This window comes from Phyllobates terribilis, unplaced genomic scaffold, assembly GCF_046119375.1.
Source record: "Phyllobates terribilis strain yellow unplaced genomic scaffold, ASM4611937v1 Scaffold_11__3_contigs__length_659146591, whole genome shotgun sequence".
In the NCBI taxonomy this organism is placed as follows: Eukaryota; Metazoa; Chordata; class Amphibia; order Anura; family Dendrobatidae; genus Phyllobates; species Phyllobates terribilis.
In genome coordinates this window covers 187,697,042-187,717,213 of record NW_027362771.1, presented here as the reverse complement: position 1 = coordinate 187,717,213, position 20,172 = coordinate 187,697,042, and the positions used below count along the sequence as shown (strand labels likewise).

Genomic DNA, 20,172 nt, shown 5'->3' with positions numbered 1-20,172 from the left:
GCTAGCAAAGGCTAGGCAGACAGCTGGGGGCTGATATTAATAGCCCAGGAAGGGTGCCATGAATATTGGCCCCCACCCAGGCTAGAAACACCAGCCGTCAACCGCCCCAGAAATGGCGCATCCACGCTGCCCTGGTGCGGTGGCAGGGGGTAATAGGGTTGGGGTTCATGTCACCGCCAGCTGCCATGAAGCCCAGGTTAGTAATGATGGGCGTCTATAAGACACCCCCATTACTAATCTACAAAGTGTTAAAAAGAAAAAAACACACTACACCCAGAAAAAAATAATTTATTTGAAATAAAACACACCATTTTATTTAATTCTTAGTTTACTAAAAAAAAATAATTACCTGTCCACGTTCCTGCGCTGATCTCCCATGCACAGCTGTCATATCTGGAGATGGTGACAGCTGTGCATGGCTGCTGTAAGCTCACCCTGCCGGGAACACGTCTGCTCCCGGCAGCGGGAGCCACTGACTGAGGTCACCGGAGTGCATTCAGGCAGCGCTGCTCCGGAGACCTCCTTTACGGCACTGCTGTACCGTGGGAATTTCTCACGATACAGCAGGGCCGTAAAGGAGCTAACCGGAGCAGCGCTGCCTGAACTCTGGCGAACCCGCTTATGCAGTGACGGGGCTGCTTTACGGCCCCGCCACTCTAGCGGCGGCAGCGGTTCAGAGCGGTCACATTCTATGTGGCTGCTCTAAACTGGAGATCTTCGTGGGACACTCGTGGACTACTACGGAGGGGTAAGGATAAGGTTGTGGTTTATTATTTTAGATTTTATTACAGGAGATCGATGGCTTCGGGGAATTAGGTGTCTAGGTGAGTATAGGTGTATTTTTTTATTTTTTACTTCATTTTAGGTGGCGATCGGCGGGGACAGGTAATGTATGAACTAATTTATTGTAGTTAACCACTGGCCACCAATGACATGTATTTAAAATTTATTGGGGACACAGTAGGGCAATTTAAATAGCAGTATCAGGCTGATGGGAACTACTGCTCCCATCGAGCTGATCCTGCTGGCACGAGTGCACGGGGGACAGACATAGGCCGATGGGAGTAGTAGTGTCACATCGGCCTATGTCTGCCTGCACGCACACCCCCCCCAGACATCGCACAGACACTGCACACACCTGCACACACTCGCAGACATCGCACAGACACCGCACACACTCGCAGACATCGCACAGACACCGCACACACCCGCAGACATCGCACAGACACCGCGCACACACTAATCATGATGGGTCTGATGGTCTGGGAGGTGTGGCTGACCCGTGCGGCCGTGGGAAAGTTCATGTGAGTTCATGCAGTGCAGTCAAGCATGAACTCACATGAACCCTCTGAGGGCACCGCGGCGACTTCAAATGAACAGCTGATCAGCATCACCTGATACCTCAGCTGTTCATTTGAAATAACCGGCGGGAAAGCGCAGCTCAGAACGGGAAAGCCGGCAGTGAAGTCTTTTCACTGCCGGCTTCCCCGCCCGGGTCCTTCGCTCCCCGCTCCTTGGTGCTGTGCTCCCCGCCCGGTCCTAACTTACGATCGGGATGGGAGGTGGCGAGGGGAGCGGAGGATCGGGGTGGGAGGCTGTGGGGAAGCAGTATGGGGCTGTGTGATTGTTTAAAAGCCGGCGGCTTTTTACCGCCCGCCGGCTTTTAAACAATCAGGAGAATTCTCTCACGCTGGGATGGCATTCTGATGACAGGCTGGATCGCAGCTGAGCGCTGACATCCAGCTTGTCATCCTTCAGAGACACTGCAGAGCGCAGGCATTATGGGAACTTCCGATTCCGGTATTCGATATTGTAAAAGTATCGGAATTAAGTATCGGAATTCCGATACCGCGAATATCGGCCGATACCCGATATTTCAGTATCGGAATGCTCAACACTAATAATGATATAACATCTGCTTTACAAAACTCATTTCTTATTTTCCCTTAGAGAATACCTCATAATAAGAAACCGGTTTGTATTTGCAGTTGTGCAATATATATTTACTTTAGGAATATAGAGGTTTTATAAAGCAGGTCTGCAAATCATTTCCATTTCCCCACCTCTTCCCATCACACGCACAACATAAGTATAAGGGCTTATTTACATGCCAATTTTTTGCATATGTGTGCCATCCCTGTTTTTCATAAATAACATTCGTACCTATAATAGGGAATGGAGCTTTTCACACGTCCGTGATTTTTCTTGGACTAAGCAGTACGCACAAAATTGCAGAGACATGTCCGATATTGATCTGATTATCAGATCAAATTTGGCAATGCAAGTCTATGGGTCTGTGAAAAAATCAAACAGCACTCGGATACCATCCAGGTACAGTTCGATTTTCATGGACTGTTAGATAGGAGAAGGTAGAAAAACTTTTTTTTTTTCACGTACGAGAAAAACTGATGAAACTCAGAACAAACTCTGATAAAAGTCTGATCAAAATCATTGATGGAACTCTTTTCTCGTATCTAAAAAAAACTGACATGTGAATGAGCCTTAAGGCTCATTGAGTCATACGTTTTTTACACTTCTATCCATGTTTTTCACTTTTAGAACTCATGCCCATTATAGTCTACAGGGCTGTCCACATGTCCGTGTATTTTGGTGGACTGAGTTGTCAGCACCAAAACACAGGGGCATTGGCGATTTCCATCTGATTCACAGATCAAACCTGCCAATGCAAGTCTATGGGTCTGTAAAAATTAGGCTGTTCTAGGATGCCTTCCATTTGCTGGCTGATTTTCATGTTTGTTTCATACGAAAAGACTGAGAAAATTTTTCGAATGCAAAAAAAAAAAAATTCTGCTGACAATCTGATCCAAAAACACAGATGAAAATCAGCCAAATATTTGTGTATGAGAAAAAAGGAGAAAGTAGATGCAAGTTGTTCAAAGAAAGGAAGCACCTAAAAAACCCACATGTTTCTTCAAAGGGCTTTGTTTGGACAATTACTTAGACTGGTTTCCAGTGAGTTTATGTATATTATACTTATATCTACGATCCTTTACGCCATGTATTCTCTATATTTGTAACTTGATTCCTATGTTTTATCATTTATTATTGATTTTTACATTACCGTAGGAATACTGTATTCATACGTGGGTTTGCCACTCTCTGAACGTTTCGGGTGGCCCAACCCTTGTTACGTTTCTCTGGTTTTTAATGTTGTTTTATCATGTAAGATAATAAAGTTCATTCATATATTTAAATTTATTAATTGTGTCCTGCACATTTTTGTTAAGGGTATGGGTAATTTATGTGATCAAGGTCTTATAGTCTCTTAGCAATAAAACAAGCCAGGCTAAGCCGAGAAGAGCTGAGAGAGGACCGCGACAGGAAAGACGAGCCAGCAGCAGCGGAGGAACCGCACAAGTGAACAGAGCCGTAACTTACAACTCTCAACTACGGTACAGGGGACAGTTGGGATTAGAATTTCAGGTTAGGAGGGGGCCGTTTGGTGCGTGGGAGTCTAAACGGGATCTGATAGACTTTATATGGAAGAGACTTGCGGTCTAGCGGGAATAATCGGTGACCCCCGCTAGGGCCATATAAAGAGAAAGAAAACTTGTGGTGTCTCCCACGACTGAGTGTATCACACTGTTGCAAAGGACTGTACTGTTATTCACTGAAATATTTCTCATTGCTATTCCAAGTTGCTGTTTATTACCTTTGCTACTAACCACCTTTGTAGAATAGTTGCTATACATATAAAGTGGTTATATCAACCCCTGACTGTTCTCGTCTTGTGTCTCTGTGAGTTGCACCTGTTTTACATTTGGCGTAGTTGGCAGGATGCAACATTCAGACACAGAGATGGCGGATCAGTCTAAGACCCAACCTACCTGGGGAAGCATTCCCCTTGGATCCATGCCTAGCATACCAAAATTTATTGGTGATAATGTATTGATGTGGGACTGGGTTGAATTTCTGAAAAGTATGTTAAGTATGTACCCCATGACACCCGCCTTAGAGACAGAGTTAGCCTTGTTGACTTTGGACGGAGAGGCCCGATGGACAGTCATGTTAAAGCAACCACAGGACCGTGATACAGTAGATAAGGTGATCAAGATTTTAGAGGACATGCACAGTGACACGACCGATTTAGGTGATTTACGCACTCACCTCTTTTGTCGGGTCCAGAGAGAGGGGGAGACAGTTACTCAATGCATGAACGCTCTGCGGGAAGTGATGGCAAAGATCATCAAGAAAAATAGCGGTAAATATGTAGGAGCAGGTGCCCTGGATGAAGTATTGAGAGAGATCAGTTGGTTGCAGGTCTGAGGGACCCTTACTTGAGGTGGGCCCTAAAGGAACGCCGGCATTAAAATCCTAACATGAGCTTCCTCGGGGTCAGAGCAGAAGCTAGAGTCCGAGAGCAAGAGGCCCTGACTGTGGCGTGTATGGTCCAAAGCCGAGAAGTTACTGCCTTGTGGGCACTCGATACTGAACCAGATTGGGTCCGTGAATTATGGCAAGAAATGCGAGAAATAGAGGAGAACTACAGAGCATAAAAGAGGCAATTGCTGATACCGTAGAATTTAATCCCATACCTGTGGTGATTTATGGCAGGAAATACGAGAAATTAAAGGAGAGATACTGAAAATAAGAAAAACCCATGCAGCTGCCCCGGAATCTCATTCCCTGTCTGGGGATGAAGAACAATTACAGAGGGGATATCCCTCTCCTGGAGGACAGCGATACAGACCGAAGCGCCCACCAGGCAGGTGCAGAATTGAGTGTTGGACCTGTGGAAAAATGGGACACATGTCGAGGAGTTGCCCTATGCGAGACAGGCAATGACGAAGAGTTGCCCACTTTTGCAACCGTCATGACTGCTGGAGAGAGGGCCGCGCCTGGAGGAGTTGGTCCTTGCAAAGGAATGCCTGCCCCGTAGGGTGGAGTGGAAAGAGAAGGTCCGCCCGTTGCAGAGTGACCACAGAGGACGGACGGGGACCTTGAGAAAATGGACTGTTGAGCAGAGGAGAAACTCACTAAGAGCAAGGCAGAGGTGTGGCACAGGACGCCGAGAAGTGAGGGAGACGGTGTCATTTTCCTGCAGGGAGGTGGCTGCAGTTCCCTGGAGCATGGAAGCAACTCAAGTAGAGCCGGTGTGCGCCACAGAAGTTGAAGATGATGGCATCCCCAGAGGAAAGGCAGAGGACTCACGCCTGGAGCACAGTCAGGTGTTGGGGACACCATGCTAACGCAGTTGAAGGGGGTACCATGTACAAAGGTGTCACGCCGTGTTCTGGATGGTGTGGGGCTAGAGAGACCCAAGGCCTATGGCCTGATGGTGAAATGCCATCCAATGACTTAGTGGAGGAAGTCACTGCTTCCCATAGAGAAGAGCCAGACGTCGAACTTCCACATGAGGTACCTGAGGTTCTGAGTTCTCCTGGCAAGAAAATTCAAGAGGGGTCTCAAAGGACTCAGTGTATCCACGCTGGCGTCCTGCCCATGAGGTAAGCACAGAATGATTTCCTGTGGCAAAGCGTAGTGCAAGTGCAAGGGAGGCAGGAATGGGCGCGAAAACTGTGGCCATCTGGCCCGCCTCTGAAGAACATTAAGGGGCATGGAGACTCTTCTCGCCCAAGGACTGGCGAGTTTAAAGAGTAGAGAGAAGAACAAGAGAGACTAAGTAACTGTAAGAAAACACCACACTCTGCTGGAACACACTGAAAATGAAAGTAAACAAAGAACTGTGCTAGCAGGAACTAAATGTTGCTGGCAGATGGGCAGGGGGAGAAACTTTGTGGCTGGACCTGATCATGTGATTCAGAGAGTTTCCTGGGTATAAAGGCCCTGTGTGCCAGATTGGAGGGGCTTTTTGGCGCCAAGAGAGCGCATTGTGCGAATGTGCACCACAGGAGGCGCTGCAGTCAGAGAATTATGGCGCCAAGCTGCAGAGTGGAGCAGACTTGCTCCAGAGGGACAGCAGAGCCCAGCACAACAGGCCTCAGCTGGAGGGCTGCGCTGTACCACAGTTGTACATATCCTGAGAGGCTCCGCACTCCTCACAGAAGCCCCCCTGAGCCCTGCGCATGTTGGTCAGAGTCAGGACCTGCGCCCCACACTGAGTAAGCTCCCGGGATCCGACGCCGCCTGTCAAGTCCCGAGGTCGTGACCCCCTTACCCCAAGCGTCAGAGACTACCATCGACGGTCAAGCCGAGAAGAGCTGAGAGAGGACCGCGACAGGAAAGAAGAGCCAGCAGCAGCGGAGGACCGCGCAAGTGAACAGAGCCGTCACTTACAACTCTCAACTACGGTACAGGGGACAGTTGGGATTAGAATTTCAGGTTAGGAGGGGGCCGTTTGGTGCGTGGGAGTCTAAACGGGATCTGATAGACTTTATATGGAAGAGACTTGCGGCCTAGCGGGAATAATCGGTGACCCCCGCTAGGGCCATATAAAGAGAAAGAAAACTTGTGGTGTCTCCCACGACTGAGTGTATCACACTGTTGCAAAGGACTGTACTGTTATTCACTGAAATATTTCTCATTGTTATTCCAAGTTGCTGTTTATTACCCTTGCTACTAACCCCCTTTGTAGAATAGTTGTTATACATATAAAGTGGTTATATCAACCCCTGACTGTTCTCGTCTTGTGTCTCTGTGCATTGCATTCTGGCACCTGCATTACAGATATACAGCACGTATCCTGTATTATTACTAGTGAGAGTGTTTCTTGATTCTTGTGTGGCAGCTACCAGTAATCTAGACCTTTAATTAATACTTATCTCCTCCCCTTGTCCTAATTGACTCCATAATAGGAACATTGGAAGCTGAAGATAAAAAGCGTTTTACTAACAAAAGAAAAAAAAATCTAATTTCAGTGCCCCCAAGACAAGTAATTTGTAATAAATGCATATGTAAAGGAACCCAGATCTCCTGTGTCAGGATGATTAAGGAATCCAATTACTCAGTTAAACTGATTATAAACTAGTTTCTTCTTTTCTTTGACTATAGGGGCTTTAACTGTATGTAAGAGGAAAGCTCAAATGGACTTGGCTGAAACCCAAAGGTTATTAAGACGGTAATTCAGTGGATTTAGGTAACATATAAAAAGAAAAAAAGAAAGTGCCAGCATCAATACTCCCAGTCCTGGGACCTCCAAAGACAGATCAGTCACTGAACGGGAACAATTGTCTCTGGTGATGTGGGCATATAGCATAAGACCTGTGATAGCAGCACACTGTTTGTATGTGTATATGTATCAGCCTAATTTCTAAGTGTCTACACTTCCACTGCTACGAGTTAATTGGTCCTGTTGGATAAATCAATCAATTATGTAAATTATTAACCCCTTCCCAAATGGGTAGTTTTTCAATTTTCTGAATAACACAGCCAACATATGCCTGCCAGCAAACATGCGGGCTCAGCTCCTGGGCCAGCATTAAAGAGAAGAAGCTGACATATGACGTCATAAGTCATATGTCCATAAGGGGTTATTGTGTGATTACTAGGAGACCCACCAATGTCTACAATAAAGAGGTCACGGCATTCAGCAAAGTTTTTTTGTGGAACTAATTCTCACTTGACCAGTTGACATACTAAACTGCAATACAGGCTACTTTCAGTAATAATGATAATGACTTATTCAGATGTGTTTTTTTCTACATTTGCGAAAAGGCTGACAGTTTTTAATCAGTGCTCCTGATGCGATTTTTATCTATTTATGGTCCATAATTCAGGACCTCAATTAAATTAGAAGTGATGGAAACTCCTGACCCTTTGTGGTGCGTTCCAGCAATGTCAGTGCCGCTGTTCCTGGAGAGTGATGTGACTTGTATCATGTGCAGCCAATGACTAGCCGCTTGTTAGCTGCAGCCTTTACTATTTCCTCAGAGTGGACATCTGCTCTGATGGGATATTGAGCTGCAGCCACTCATTGACTGCAGCCTACACATGACACAAGTAATATCACTGTCCAGGAACAATCGCGCCATTACTGGAATCGTGAAGCTGCAGGAGCTGAGTATACCCTATTTTTATTTTAATTGGTGCCCTGAATTGATTAAGTTGGGTTTTCCAGGATTGGTAGACCTTAACACTATTGTCCATGGATGTGCATTTAGGACCGACCTTAGGTTGTCCTCATCTCTGTACAATACCATCTATTAATGTCTCCTCTTATAAAGTATCATGGAGTCCTGGGTTCAAATCCCACCAAGGACAACATCTGCAAGGAGTTTGTATGTTCTCCCTGTGTTTGTGTGGGTTTCCTCCGGATTCTCCGGTTTCCTCCCACACTGCACAGACATACTAATAGGGAATCTAGATTGTGAGCCCCAATGGGGACAGTGATGATAATGTCTGTAAAGCGCTGTGGAATTAATGGCGCTATATAAGCGAGTAAAATAAATAAATAATAGTGCCCAAATAAACAAGAAGCCCATATTGCATTGCTAGAAAGGGGATTTACATTGTGAACACCATCGGGACATTGAATGATGACAATGTCTGTAAACCGCTGTGGAATATGTTGTCACTAAATATGCAATATAAAGAAATAATAGTAAATAAACTAGGAAGCTATGACATGTGGGATTAGGGGGTCTATGCTTTGGGAGCCATTGTGCCCACATTACGTGTGACCATAGAGGTACCCTGTATAAATGCACAATTTGAGCACTTCGATGGCCGATATTCGTCATATATTTCGGTTTTTCTCTATTTCTTTTTTTTTTTGGTATATGATCATTTGCTTTCTGTAGTAACCATGAACCATTGTGCTCAATGAGTTATTACTTCTCGGTGTCGCCTTGATTTCACACCTGTGGTCGGTGTTTTTTCCATTGATCGCAGTGCTTTCATGCATAGCGGAGGATGTTTTCATCACAGATCCTACAATGAGTTGTGGTGTTCGCGAACCTTGTTTTCAGGGTGATGTTTGCAGGAAAGCGAAGATCTGTTATGAAAATGGAAGGAAACAACATGAATTAACAAACAGTTTTGCTGAGTGTGTTTCCGGGCGGACGAGCGTGTTGGACAGCTGCTTGTTTTGGCCACTCGCAATGTCCTGCCTTTTTATTTAAAGTGGAAGCTGAATTGTGTTTTTGTCAGGAGGAATGCAGGCTGCAGTCAGGAAGAGCTGAACTCTCACCGCTGTTCTGACAGTTGCTGTAAGAAATCTCTTCATTCCTTCTCTTTTCCCTTTTATTCGTTCTGGGAAAGCCCATACTTGAAATGCCTCTAAAGAGGTGGAGAATAAAACTATATTCCAGACACTGATCTGCGAACGTTACCTTCAAACGACTCACGCCCCAAAGGAGTGTTTAATCTGATTCTGCAACTGACTGGCTGAAGTGATTCTGTGAGAGTAAGCTAAAAACCCTCCAAGATGAGGAAAGTCCTAGACACATTATGAAAGCGTGTGTAATTCTAATTCTTAGGAAAACACATGGCTGAGACTCTGATTTGCCATACTATAGCTGCGGAGATGTACTGATTGCAGGCTATGCTAAAGGATAGCTCTGCCAACCTGTTTTTATTTTGTCTGTAGAGCTAAAATTCTTGTAGAAAGTATGTCTGTGCTTGGCGTTTCCTCCAAGTCAAGACAGCCAGCTGTAGGATCAAAGCCAATACATACAGCTCTACCTATACCACATGTTGGCAAGGCTATGTCACAGCAATATCCATCAAGATCCCTGGAGCTGATGAAGGCTGAGAACTCATTGAATTCTTGTCAGCTCATGTTAAAGCCATCTTGTGATTTTGATGAGAAGAAAACTTTTCAAGGCACTGTCAGAGGAGCTGAAGACAGAAAGGTGAGTCAACTCTTACATAACTCCTATCCTCTTCCTCTGATCCAAGGGGAATATTGATTTGCTGCTTCAATCTCAGCACTTCTCATTCATACATTCAGTTGTCCTCGTGAAGGATGTTTTCATTTTGTTTTACTGCCTTCTTTATTGGGAAGAACCTACAGCTCATTGTGATTGCTTACCATGCATACGCTTTCCGTGTTATTTGGGGGTAGGGTGTGGGGGGGGTTATTGATTGCAGTGGGGTGTCCTGCATTATTGCTTTGTGACACTGAGTAAAATCAGCATTTTTTGCAAAGCATCATATGAATTTATAATGCAAGGACTGTACAGAAGTGTAAATCACATTATAGTGAATCAATACATAGCGCTGCTGAAAATTATTAGGATTAAAATGTGGGTTCTGGATGTGATAAAAGATATTAAACGTGACTACTTTTACATTGTAGCCCATATCTAGCCAAACTGAGGCACGTAACAAATCCAAATCCAAAGGTATACTGGTAAATTACATTAGTTGTAAGCTGTAGCTGAACAGAACCAAAAAAGGATTGTCTGGGATAAAGATATTGATGAAGTAACGTTAGGATAGGTCATCAATATCAGATTGATGGGGGTGTGAAACCCACCTCCCACACCAATAATCAAGTGTTACCAGGTTCCCCAGCTGCTAGTATTACACAGAGTACTTAGTCAGAACACAACATCTTCTAGGGTACTGCACCTCACCTATTGACTTGAATGGGAATTGAGCTGCAGTACCTGAGAATGGTCACTACATGGTGTACAGAGCTGTGGTGTACTGGCTGCTTAAACTGTGTACTTCCTGCAACCAGGGGGCCTAGTGACAGCTGATCAATGGGGGCATCACACCAATCTGATATTGATGGCATATACTAAGGGCTTGTGCAGATGACTGTTCTAATCTCACGAGTGCTATCCGTGATTTTGATGAATAGCACTCGTACCCATGTTATTCTATGGGGCCGTGAACATGTCCGATTTTTCCATGGACCGCATGATCCGAGGAAAAAAATAGCAGCATGCACAATTTCTCTCCAAGAATTGGATGGCACTCGCTCATTCATGTCTATGGGTCCGTGAAAAAAATCAGAAAGCACTTGGATGACAGACGAGTGCGATCTGATTTTCACAAACTGTCATAATGGACAAATTTTTTTTTATTCTCTCCACCTCCTAGAAAATCGGATCCCACACTGATCAAACTCTGATCAAAGTCTGATTCGCATAATCGGACTGATAGATCTCAATTACTTTGTTTATCATTTGTTCCTGAATTTCTTTGGACCGCAGCATGATGTCTAACTTTTGAGTATCTTTTGGTCTACTTCATTTTGTCAGGCAGGTCCTATTTAAGTGATTTCTTGACTGAGAACAGGTGTGGCAGTAATCAGGCCTGAGTGTGGGTAGGGAAATTAAACTCAGCTTCCCAAAGATATGATAAACCACAGTTCATTTATGTTTTGAGGGGGGGGGCAGTCACTTTTCACACAGGGCCCTGTAGGTATGGATTTCTTTTTCCCTTAAAAATAAAGACCATCATTTAAAAAACGGCATTTTGTGTTTACTTGTGTTATCTTTGTCACACTTAAATGTTTCAGATCTCAAAACAAATTTAAATATTAGACAAACATTCAAAAGAATAAGAAACCAAGAAGGGGGCAAACGCTTTTTCACACCACTGTATCTACTATGTTTCATGTAAATAATGACACTTCTTTAGTTCAATATCTGATCACCCAGAAAAATATATTCTCGTACTTGATTCCATTATAGAGTCACATTTGTAATTTAAGTTGTAGCTCCAATTACACAGAAAAATTCTTATACTGTAGGAGCGTGTGCAGTGATCATTGTTCTAAACCACATTCATTATCGACTTTGCTCAAAATAGCAGCCGTGGTTCATTCTGTCTTGTCAATCTCCAATAGTGAAGCCAGAGCTGTACAACCACATTGCATTCTGCATCAATGGCTTCCGCACAGAAGACTAATACCTTGGAGACCGCATGAAACAAGGCTGGGCCATGCTGCTGTTTACAAGTAAAATTGCAGTGCAAGTTATTTTGAAAAACATTTCAAAATAACTTGCAAAGATTAAGAAGGACAATTGTAAAAACTCCATTGTGTTTTCATTTCTTTTAGTGAAGTTTCTACCCTTGCAATTCGACTGTTTTATTAACACCTCTGTAATCCAAAATTTCTGATATTCTGAGACCTATTACGTCCCATTATTCTGAAAATTTTGAAGAATACGTTTAAAGCATCACTCTGGCATTTTTTTATTGCACCATAAGAATAGAATCATTAATTCACGTTCCCTGCTTCTAGAATATAATTACCATCTGCCGTCTTCTGCTTTTCCCTGCTCTACCCCGGTCTGCCATCTTGTGACCATAGCTTCTGATGGACCGGGATTCAGAGGTAACAGTCACAAGCTCTCAGTGTAAGTCTATGAGGGCCTCGTTCTGGCCTTGTTCTGGCTCTCCTAGACTTACATTGTGAAGTGACTTCCGGCTCACCCAACAAATACTGGAGTGATCCGGCAGGTCATAACCAGCAGAAGACAACTGGAGCTGTGCTGAGAATAGCAGAAGACAACAGCTGGTAAGTATATTATTAGTGGCAGGGAACATGCATTAGTGACACCACTCGAGGTGGAATAAAAAAAATGCGGGAGTGGTGCTTTAAGAACAGCATCAGAATATAAAAGTATATTATTGAAAATCTCCTGTTTAAATTTTATTTCCTTAAATACATCTGTACCTAAAATATAATTAAAGGATTGGCCTAAGAAGAACACGTACACTCTCTTGTAGTTAATAAGGCCTGTGCCCACTATTGCCTGCAGTCCCGCAGGGTGTCAGTAGAGCGGCAGTGCACGTGCTTTCTCCATTCAACTGGAAGATATTGGCCCCCTGTTCTTGACCAAGCAGTCAGTCCTGTGGATATGTCAATCTTTAGTCAACCCCTTTAATCTAGTATGAGAAGTTTCCAAATGGTCAAGAATTATATTAAATGCCGGATTATTAGATGGACATAGATAAGAATATTACAAATATTACATAAAATGTATGTTCAAAGTTAATTATCTGTGCTTAATGGGCTAGCCACTGTAAAATAAACAGCATTTTCATATATGCTATTAGGAAATATTGAGGTAATGGAAGGGGATCTTCTGTTTAGGATCTTTGTCTTTTGACTTTTGTCTGGTTGCCAAGAGTATCTCTTGTTCTTCAAGACCTGTCTTAACTTGCATTATACATGCGACCTGTTGGTTGTTGGGGACTGTGTTTTTTTATTCCCTCTTTAGTGGCTATATAGGTATACTGACAGCTAGATTTCTCTACAGAAGAGTGGGGATTGTCCAAAGCAGGTAACCCCCTTAATCTTTCATTTGTGGGGCATTTTTGCGCTAACCAAAATTGTCAAGATGGCTGGTCAAAGATTAAATGAGTAAGGCTATGTGCCCACGTTGCATTTATGAAGCAGAAAATTTCTGCTGCATAAATGCAAGTCCTCTCCCGGAAAAACGCATGCGGAATTCCGCACGCGTTTATCGCGCATTTTTCGCGCGTTTATCACGCGTTTTCCACATGCGGAATTGCCTTGCGTTTTTTATGCATTGGACAAAGGCAATTCCGCTTGCGGAAACGCAAAATTAAATGACATGCTGCGGATTTTTGAACGCGGCATAAACGCTGCGGAAAAATCCGCAGCATGTGCATAGAACTTGCGGAATCCCATTGGGGACCATGGGGTGCGGATATACATGCGTTTTTCAAGCGTTTACGCTGCGGAAATTCCGCAGCATATATGCTTGAAAAATGCTACGTGGGCACACAGCCTTAGAATCTTTATTGGCCTCAAACCTGTTCTTTAAAAAGGCCAACCCACCTGTCTCATAGCCGCTGTACTGGTGGTTGTAGATAACATATCTTAAATTTCTTGTTTATTTTACATGGGCCAAATCAACCAATTATGGTAGCAAAGTCAGGCCTGGGAGAAAGGAAAGCAATTCATTTGGGTATAAATTCTAGAAGAATACAGGTTGTTTTCAAGGCAGATGAATAATAGCAGACCTTGTTGCATAATACATTATAACTCATGGCTTCATTCCTTTTGAATATAATGTTGCTTTGTATTTTAAGAGAACCATTGTTTTCACTAAACAGACTACATTGTTGTGTAAGACGGTCAGTGCCCAGCCTAAACTGTGGTGCTAAAGAGTGATTTGGCACAATCTTCCCTATAACGCTACACATAATATCCACCCAAGATACTGGTGAAAGTTTGGCCAGACATGATATGAGTCACATTATCATTTTTTTCCACACCCTCATGGACTTGGGATTCCCTTAGCACGGCTCATTTTTCTTATTTCCCAGACGTCACTCCATCTGGCAGTTGCAAAATGTTCAGTTGTAACTTCAGTAGAAAAGGCTTTTTTTTTACAAATATGACTTTAGCACATAATTCAGAAAAACGCTATGTTATGGAAAGCTAGTACATGTATGATATCATAGTAGTTAGTGTTGCTAGACCAAAGCACGTGTGGTGTGATTGGGAACATAATGCCACAGTGTTCTTGTCAGTTTGCTATATGTTAATGTATAACCAGGATATACCAGAAAATAAAATAATATCAAATGTTATTTTCTGCTCGGTGCCTCTACCCAGCCAATCGGAGAGTGTATCCATTCATATATTATATTATCCCAGTCTGGTCTTCATGCCTAATAAAGGGTTACCAGGTTTATATAAAGTCTTCATGTGTGGGAGGAAACAGTCCACTCGGGACTGTAAAATATGTCTTTTAAAGTGAAATATGTCTTTTAAAGGGAATATATCATAAGAAAATGACCTACTGTTTAAATCAGTTTTTTTTGTTAAATGCGTTTTTAAAATATTTTTTCCAATGTTTTATTTTACATATCAGAATCTGTATTAAATTTAAAAATAGAGCTCTTCCAATTTTCACACTGGACAATGGGGCTTTTCAGACTATAACTTCCTGTTGTTTCAGGAAACAACACATGTACACAGCCACAGTGATCAGACCCAGACCCTGTCTTTTGTATTGATTATCTAGTGAGCCTATGCAATGGTCATTGTGAAGGTAACTCAGGTGTGACATCACCTAATGTGATTGGTGACTACTGTGAGATCAGCTGTGTACAGATGTGCTACCTGTCATTGTAACTCTGACTCTGATAATATGGAGCCTTTCTGAAGACTCTTCCTGAAAGGACAGGAATTATGAGTCGATAAAAAGCCCAGTGGCCAGGGTGAAAATTACAAGATTGCGATTTTTTTTATTGCCAAAATTAAAAAAAAAGAAAACTATTACAAAAACCTGATGCAAACAACAGGTCATTTATGACAACAGGTCATAGCTGCTCTTTAAAGTAGGAAGAGAAATACCTTGCAGCTTCATGAACTGGGTTCTGCAAAGATGGGAGAACCAGTGATACTTATATAAAAAAAATTGGAAGCAATTGCTGAGCCTTAGAAAAATCACTGTGAAGTCCAAAAGATCAAGATAATGATTACAATGAAAAGTCATTGGATAAAGTTGGGTTTAAGAAGTATTCCATTGTATTGTTTGCACTCTTATCATGCCTTCCAAATTAAATTTTTAAGGAAAAAACTACCTACTATTAACTTTAAGGGTTTGTTCCTTTTCGTTAAACAAATGCCCTCTCCTGCTGATTATAGTAAAGGAACAAACCACAATGTACTCACCTTCCCTGGGTCCACCAGCGAGCCTCTGCCGCTGCTTCCACTGTCTGGCATTAGCTGTGGCGCTGATTTTATGTCAAAAGCTCTGCAGCCAATCAGTGGGCTCAGTGGCTCTGCCACTGTAGACAGAAAGCCCCCTTCAGAGTGCACTGATTGGCTGCTGCGCTATCAACGTGATGTCAGCTCAGCAGATAATGCCAGATACCATGAGCATTGGTGGAGATTGCAGCCTGGGACACTAATTTACTGAAAATTGCTATGTACAAGTAGATGTACTCTTATAAACTTAGAATGGTGCAGAAAACTAGAATTCAACACTGTTTACCATTCTCTTTTTAGGATGATCCGGGTTCTGTTACTCAGGGTTGGTCTCTGGTATGTGATTAGTGAAGGTGTCATCCTCAAAACCCTCATCAGTCATCAGAAATAAGTGCTGGTGAGTTCTCTGGCCCTGGAACTCAATCCCATGGACTAAGGTTCAGCTGTGGTCCCAAGCACAACTGCATACATTGATGGTCCTTTGTGCCACAATAAAATTTGAAGTTACATCAGTCCTGAATCACTCTATTCCTAAGCTATAGACCATAAATGTACTGTACATACTGAGAACACCTCACTAAAGCACCATAATGACACAGTTTATGGTGTTTTACTGGACAAAAAAATATGATAAGCCTCAATATAAGATTGGTGGGAGTCCATATCTTTATTCAGTCAACTAATCAGTGGGGAAACTGTTTTTGGCAAGCTCTCTAATCTGAAATGAGCATAGATCATCAGTCAAGTAATCCTGGAAAAGTCTTTAATTCTCTAGCCCGCGTCCTATGAATATGTTGTCTGCGGATCTCATTTACTGATGTCCAAGTAGAATTTGTGGTATCAATAGCATTAGGACTTTGTGATATAAAGTACATACCATCTACACAAATAAATTGTACCACTATATAGCATACTGCATGAGGTTTAAAGTGAACTATCACCAGGTTTTTGCCAACTAATCTGAGAACAGCAAAATTAAGAGACATGGACCCCGATTCTAGTGGTACCTTACTTACTGGGCTGCCTGCTGTAGTTTTGATAAAATCGCTGTTTTCAGTAGGAGATTATCATTGGAGGACTAGTATACCTGCTGACATATAGTCCTCCATATTCTTGAACTTTATATGACCTCGTCCCCACCACTAATTGGCACCTTTCTGCCTATGCACAGTATACACAGAAAACTACCAATCAGTGGTGTGGGCGGGTTATACAGAGCTCAGCATTCAGAGAAATGGTAGATCGGCAGCAAATAAAACAGTGATTTTATAAAAACTGTAGCCAGCCACCCAGTATGTGATACATCTCTGGAAGAAGGGTCTCTACCCCTACATCATGCTGCTCTCAGATGGAGTAGTGAAAACCTGGTGTTGGATTCACTTTAAAAAAAGCTGATCAAGTTGACAGTTGTACATGTATTGTGAACTGTTCCATCATCAGCATTAGTACCTGTCGTTATTGTTGTATTATGGTGTGAGATAGTCGTCCTGTGCCTGCGTGGTTCAGACTTTGTGAAAGACTTCACAGTGGAGAAAATACCTTTAGGCTATACGTGCAGGTAGCACAAGACAGGGATTGTCACTAAAACAGCAGCATTCCTTACATGACAGGACTGTCAGGATCTGATGCTTGAGGAAGTTTAACTTGAAACAATAGCCTATTCATAATATTTTCGGTTAGTACGTCTATTTTATTTTATTTATATACACTTGTCCTTGACGGTCCATGATACATAGTATGCTCTGTTTTTCCTATAAAAACAAAAAAGAAAACATAAAAGGTAAAGAATTCGAAGAATGTCTAAAATCTAGAAGTTCAAATATCCTTTTTGTGGTCTGATAGTCTGCAGCTAGCAAATTATTGGGGTCATGAGAAGAGGCTTCATAGCGAAGATCCAGCTGTACCCCTGTGGGTTTTTGAAAATGAGGATACACAGGCTTGGCCATTGCTCCACTTTAACCCTCTTTCCATGACTTTTTAGCCCTTCCTTACCCAGTTTGATAACAGTTCAGTCCCTAAGAATACCGGAGTTCTGCACTGTTCTCGCCAAACAATAGCAAAGAGTATCTGAACTACTAGATCTCTCCTCTCTCTCTCCACAAAGTCCATAGGGGTCGGTGTATGCCCTCTGCATGCTATAACAATCGTAAACTCCTATAAAATTACCTGTATGCTGACAGCTAATCCATAAATCATCAGGAGATAACATTTCTATATGGAATAATATCCTGCTGCTGTTTTATTGGATTGCTCCTTATCAAAAAGGAAGGGTTGTTTGCTGAAGAACATATAAAGAAATGACTGGTCATGCAATTCCCCGATATTCATGTGTAGGTTTATCTTCGCAGAGTCAAAGGTGAGTCTACATTACAATAATAGTTTCATTCTTGGCTGCAGAAAATACATTTATGCATGAAATCTACTGTATTGTATCCCCAGTCTGGATTAAATGTACATTTTAATGAGTCTCCAGGTTAGCTCTCACTTTCCAGAAATGTACTTATTCATGCTCCTTCTTGCCAGGAGACCAGTTCGTAAGTTGAAAAGCCCTAATATTCCCTGATATATATGGTATGTCTCACTCTTTTACTTACATTTCTGTCCAATTATGTGTAAACACTGCATACTTATAGAAAGGGTAAGTATAGACGAAGATTTATGTGAAGTGATCTTTCTCATGCTGAAAGCCATACCTAAATAGGGAAGGGGTAGATGGATGCATACTTTCTCTCCTTTTAGTACTCTGACTATATAAACATGTTTTGTTGTGCAGCTATTGAAATCTACCTGGAATTTGTGCTATGCCGTGAGAAGTAAGGAATGTTTTGTCATTCAGAACATATTAAAAAAATTACTAGATTGTCAATTTGGTTTAACTGGTATTTCCTAGATAGATCATCATTGGTCAACTCAACATGTCTCAGTACTTACACAGTACATACATACAGTTTAACTATTAATCCTCTTTGTAGCCCTGCATATATTATAGGACTGAGGTTATTCAAGGAGTAAGTGATTTGTTAGGGATTCCCTAATTTAGGGTTAATTTTGTAGAATCCTAACATATTCTCCCTAAAATTTGAAATAATCTATTGAACTATAGCTTCTGGTAGATGTGATCTACCTAAGTGATGTTTGGATTCCAAAACCGCTGAGTGCAGACAATAAATATGGTGGAAGAAAATATTTTTTTTATTATAGAGAAAGGTAATGTGAAGAAAATAAGCTGTTGGTATCATAAAAAATTCCAATCGTTATTTCGTCCTTATTAAAAAGTAAAAAAAAAAAAACGTTACGATTAAGACCGGTATATATACGGTAGAAATCCGTAACTTCTAGCAGCCTCTCTGTATTGCAAACTTTTTAACAAGTACAAAATAAAAATTGGAATATTTTTATGATATAAGCAGCTTTTTTTCTTCACATCACCATTTAATTGCATGAGCTAGTGATTTCGCTGTTGGATCTCTATTGTATATTAAAGGCAGAATCCATTTATTCAATTGCTAGCGTCAGTGAGTTTCCTCTCTACTTGAATTGATTTGTTTAGTAGAGGAAGCATAGGGGAAATTCTATTATTTAAAAAAAAAAATTGCTAGGTTAGTGAGGTTTTTTTTTTAAATCACACCCTAAATATTTATCAGAAATATCCCTTTAAGAATACATGATCTTATTTATAATGATAGCCTTTATAAATAAAATACATTATCCTAATATATGTATAAATGTATATTAAGTAGTAATGGACCTAGCCTGGCAATGGTAATGTTATTTTTCTTTGTAGAGGATTTCCAGTTCCTCTGTCATAAATACATGAGCAAATAGAGGTGACTGTCAAAGGACTTCCACAGATTACAGCGGAACAGGAAATTATCCCATGGCTCATTGGTGGCTTATTCAAAGGCATATGTGGAATTGCATGTGTTTTTTGTATTACAGACAGAACAATAGGATTTCCTGACAAACAGTTATGCTGATTAAGTTTCATAACACCATAGAGGAGATATTCCATTGTGAAAAAAATGTGATACCTAATGAACATTAAAATGGCAACCATCTTGTTACACTCACAGAAACCTGACCTAGTATGTTAATAGGACAGCTGCATATGTGAATGTGCAGTAGGAAGCTCTGCTACTGAGGTAACCCATACAATATACGGTCAAGTTATTTCAAGGTCACAGAAGATAGCAGTCAGAAAGAATAGGTGGACAGCAGTGTAAGCAGCCTCTTCTTACCTTAGCTCACCTGATATCTCTAGTATTAGATCAGAAAGACATGGCGGACAATAGTTGTAGCATTATCTTCTTGGCCTCAGCACTTCTAGTATTTCCTGTTTTGCATCGGCAATACAGAGTGGACCGTAGTGTGAACAGTCTCTTCTTACTTCAGTACTCTTGGTATATCCAATGATAGATCAGCAAGGCGTGGCGGACAGCAGTGTGAGCATCTTCATCTTACCTCAACGCTGCTGGTGTTTCCAAAATTAGATCTGAAAGACAAGATGGATAGCAGTGTGAGCAGCCTATTCTAACGTTAGCACTCCTGGTATACCCAATGATAGAACAGAAAGACATGGCGGATAGCAGTGTGAGCATCTT

The 20,172-nt window shown here is 41.9% G+C and overlaps 1 protein-coding gene across 9 annotated transcripts in view; it reads left to right on the top strand.

Moving 5' to 3' along the window:
- NAV3 (neuron navigator 3) overlaps nt 1–20,172 on the top strand; it is an 837,776-nt gene that overhangs the window by 397,048 nt on the left and 420,556 nt on the right. For 7 of the 9 annotated variants that reach the window (XM_073651888.1, XM_073651886.1, XM_073651887.1 and 4 more), the window contains exon 1: nt 9,054–9,773. The exons of 1 other annotated variant lie outside the window; for it this stretch is intronic. In XM_073651888.1, coding sequence (XP_073507989.1) covers nt 9,531–9,773 — 243 coding nt within the window. In that variant the 5' untranslated portion in view covers nt 9,054–9,530. Of the gene's footprint in view, nt 1–9,052; nt 9,774–20,172 lie in introns of those variants that run through there. One more of the 9 variants, XM_073651894.1, reaches the window with a different exon arrangement.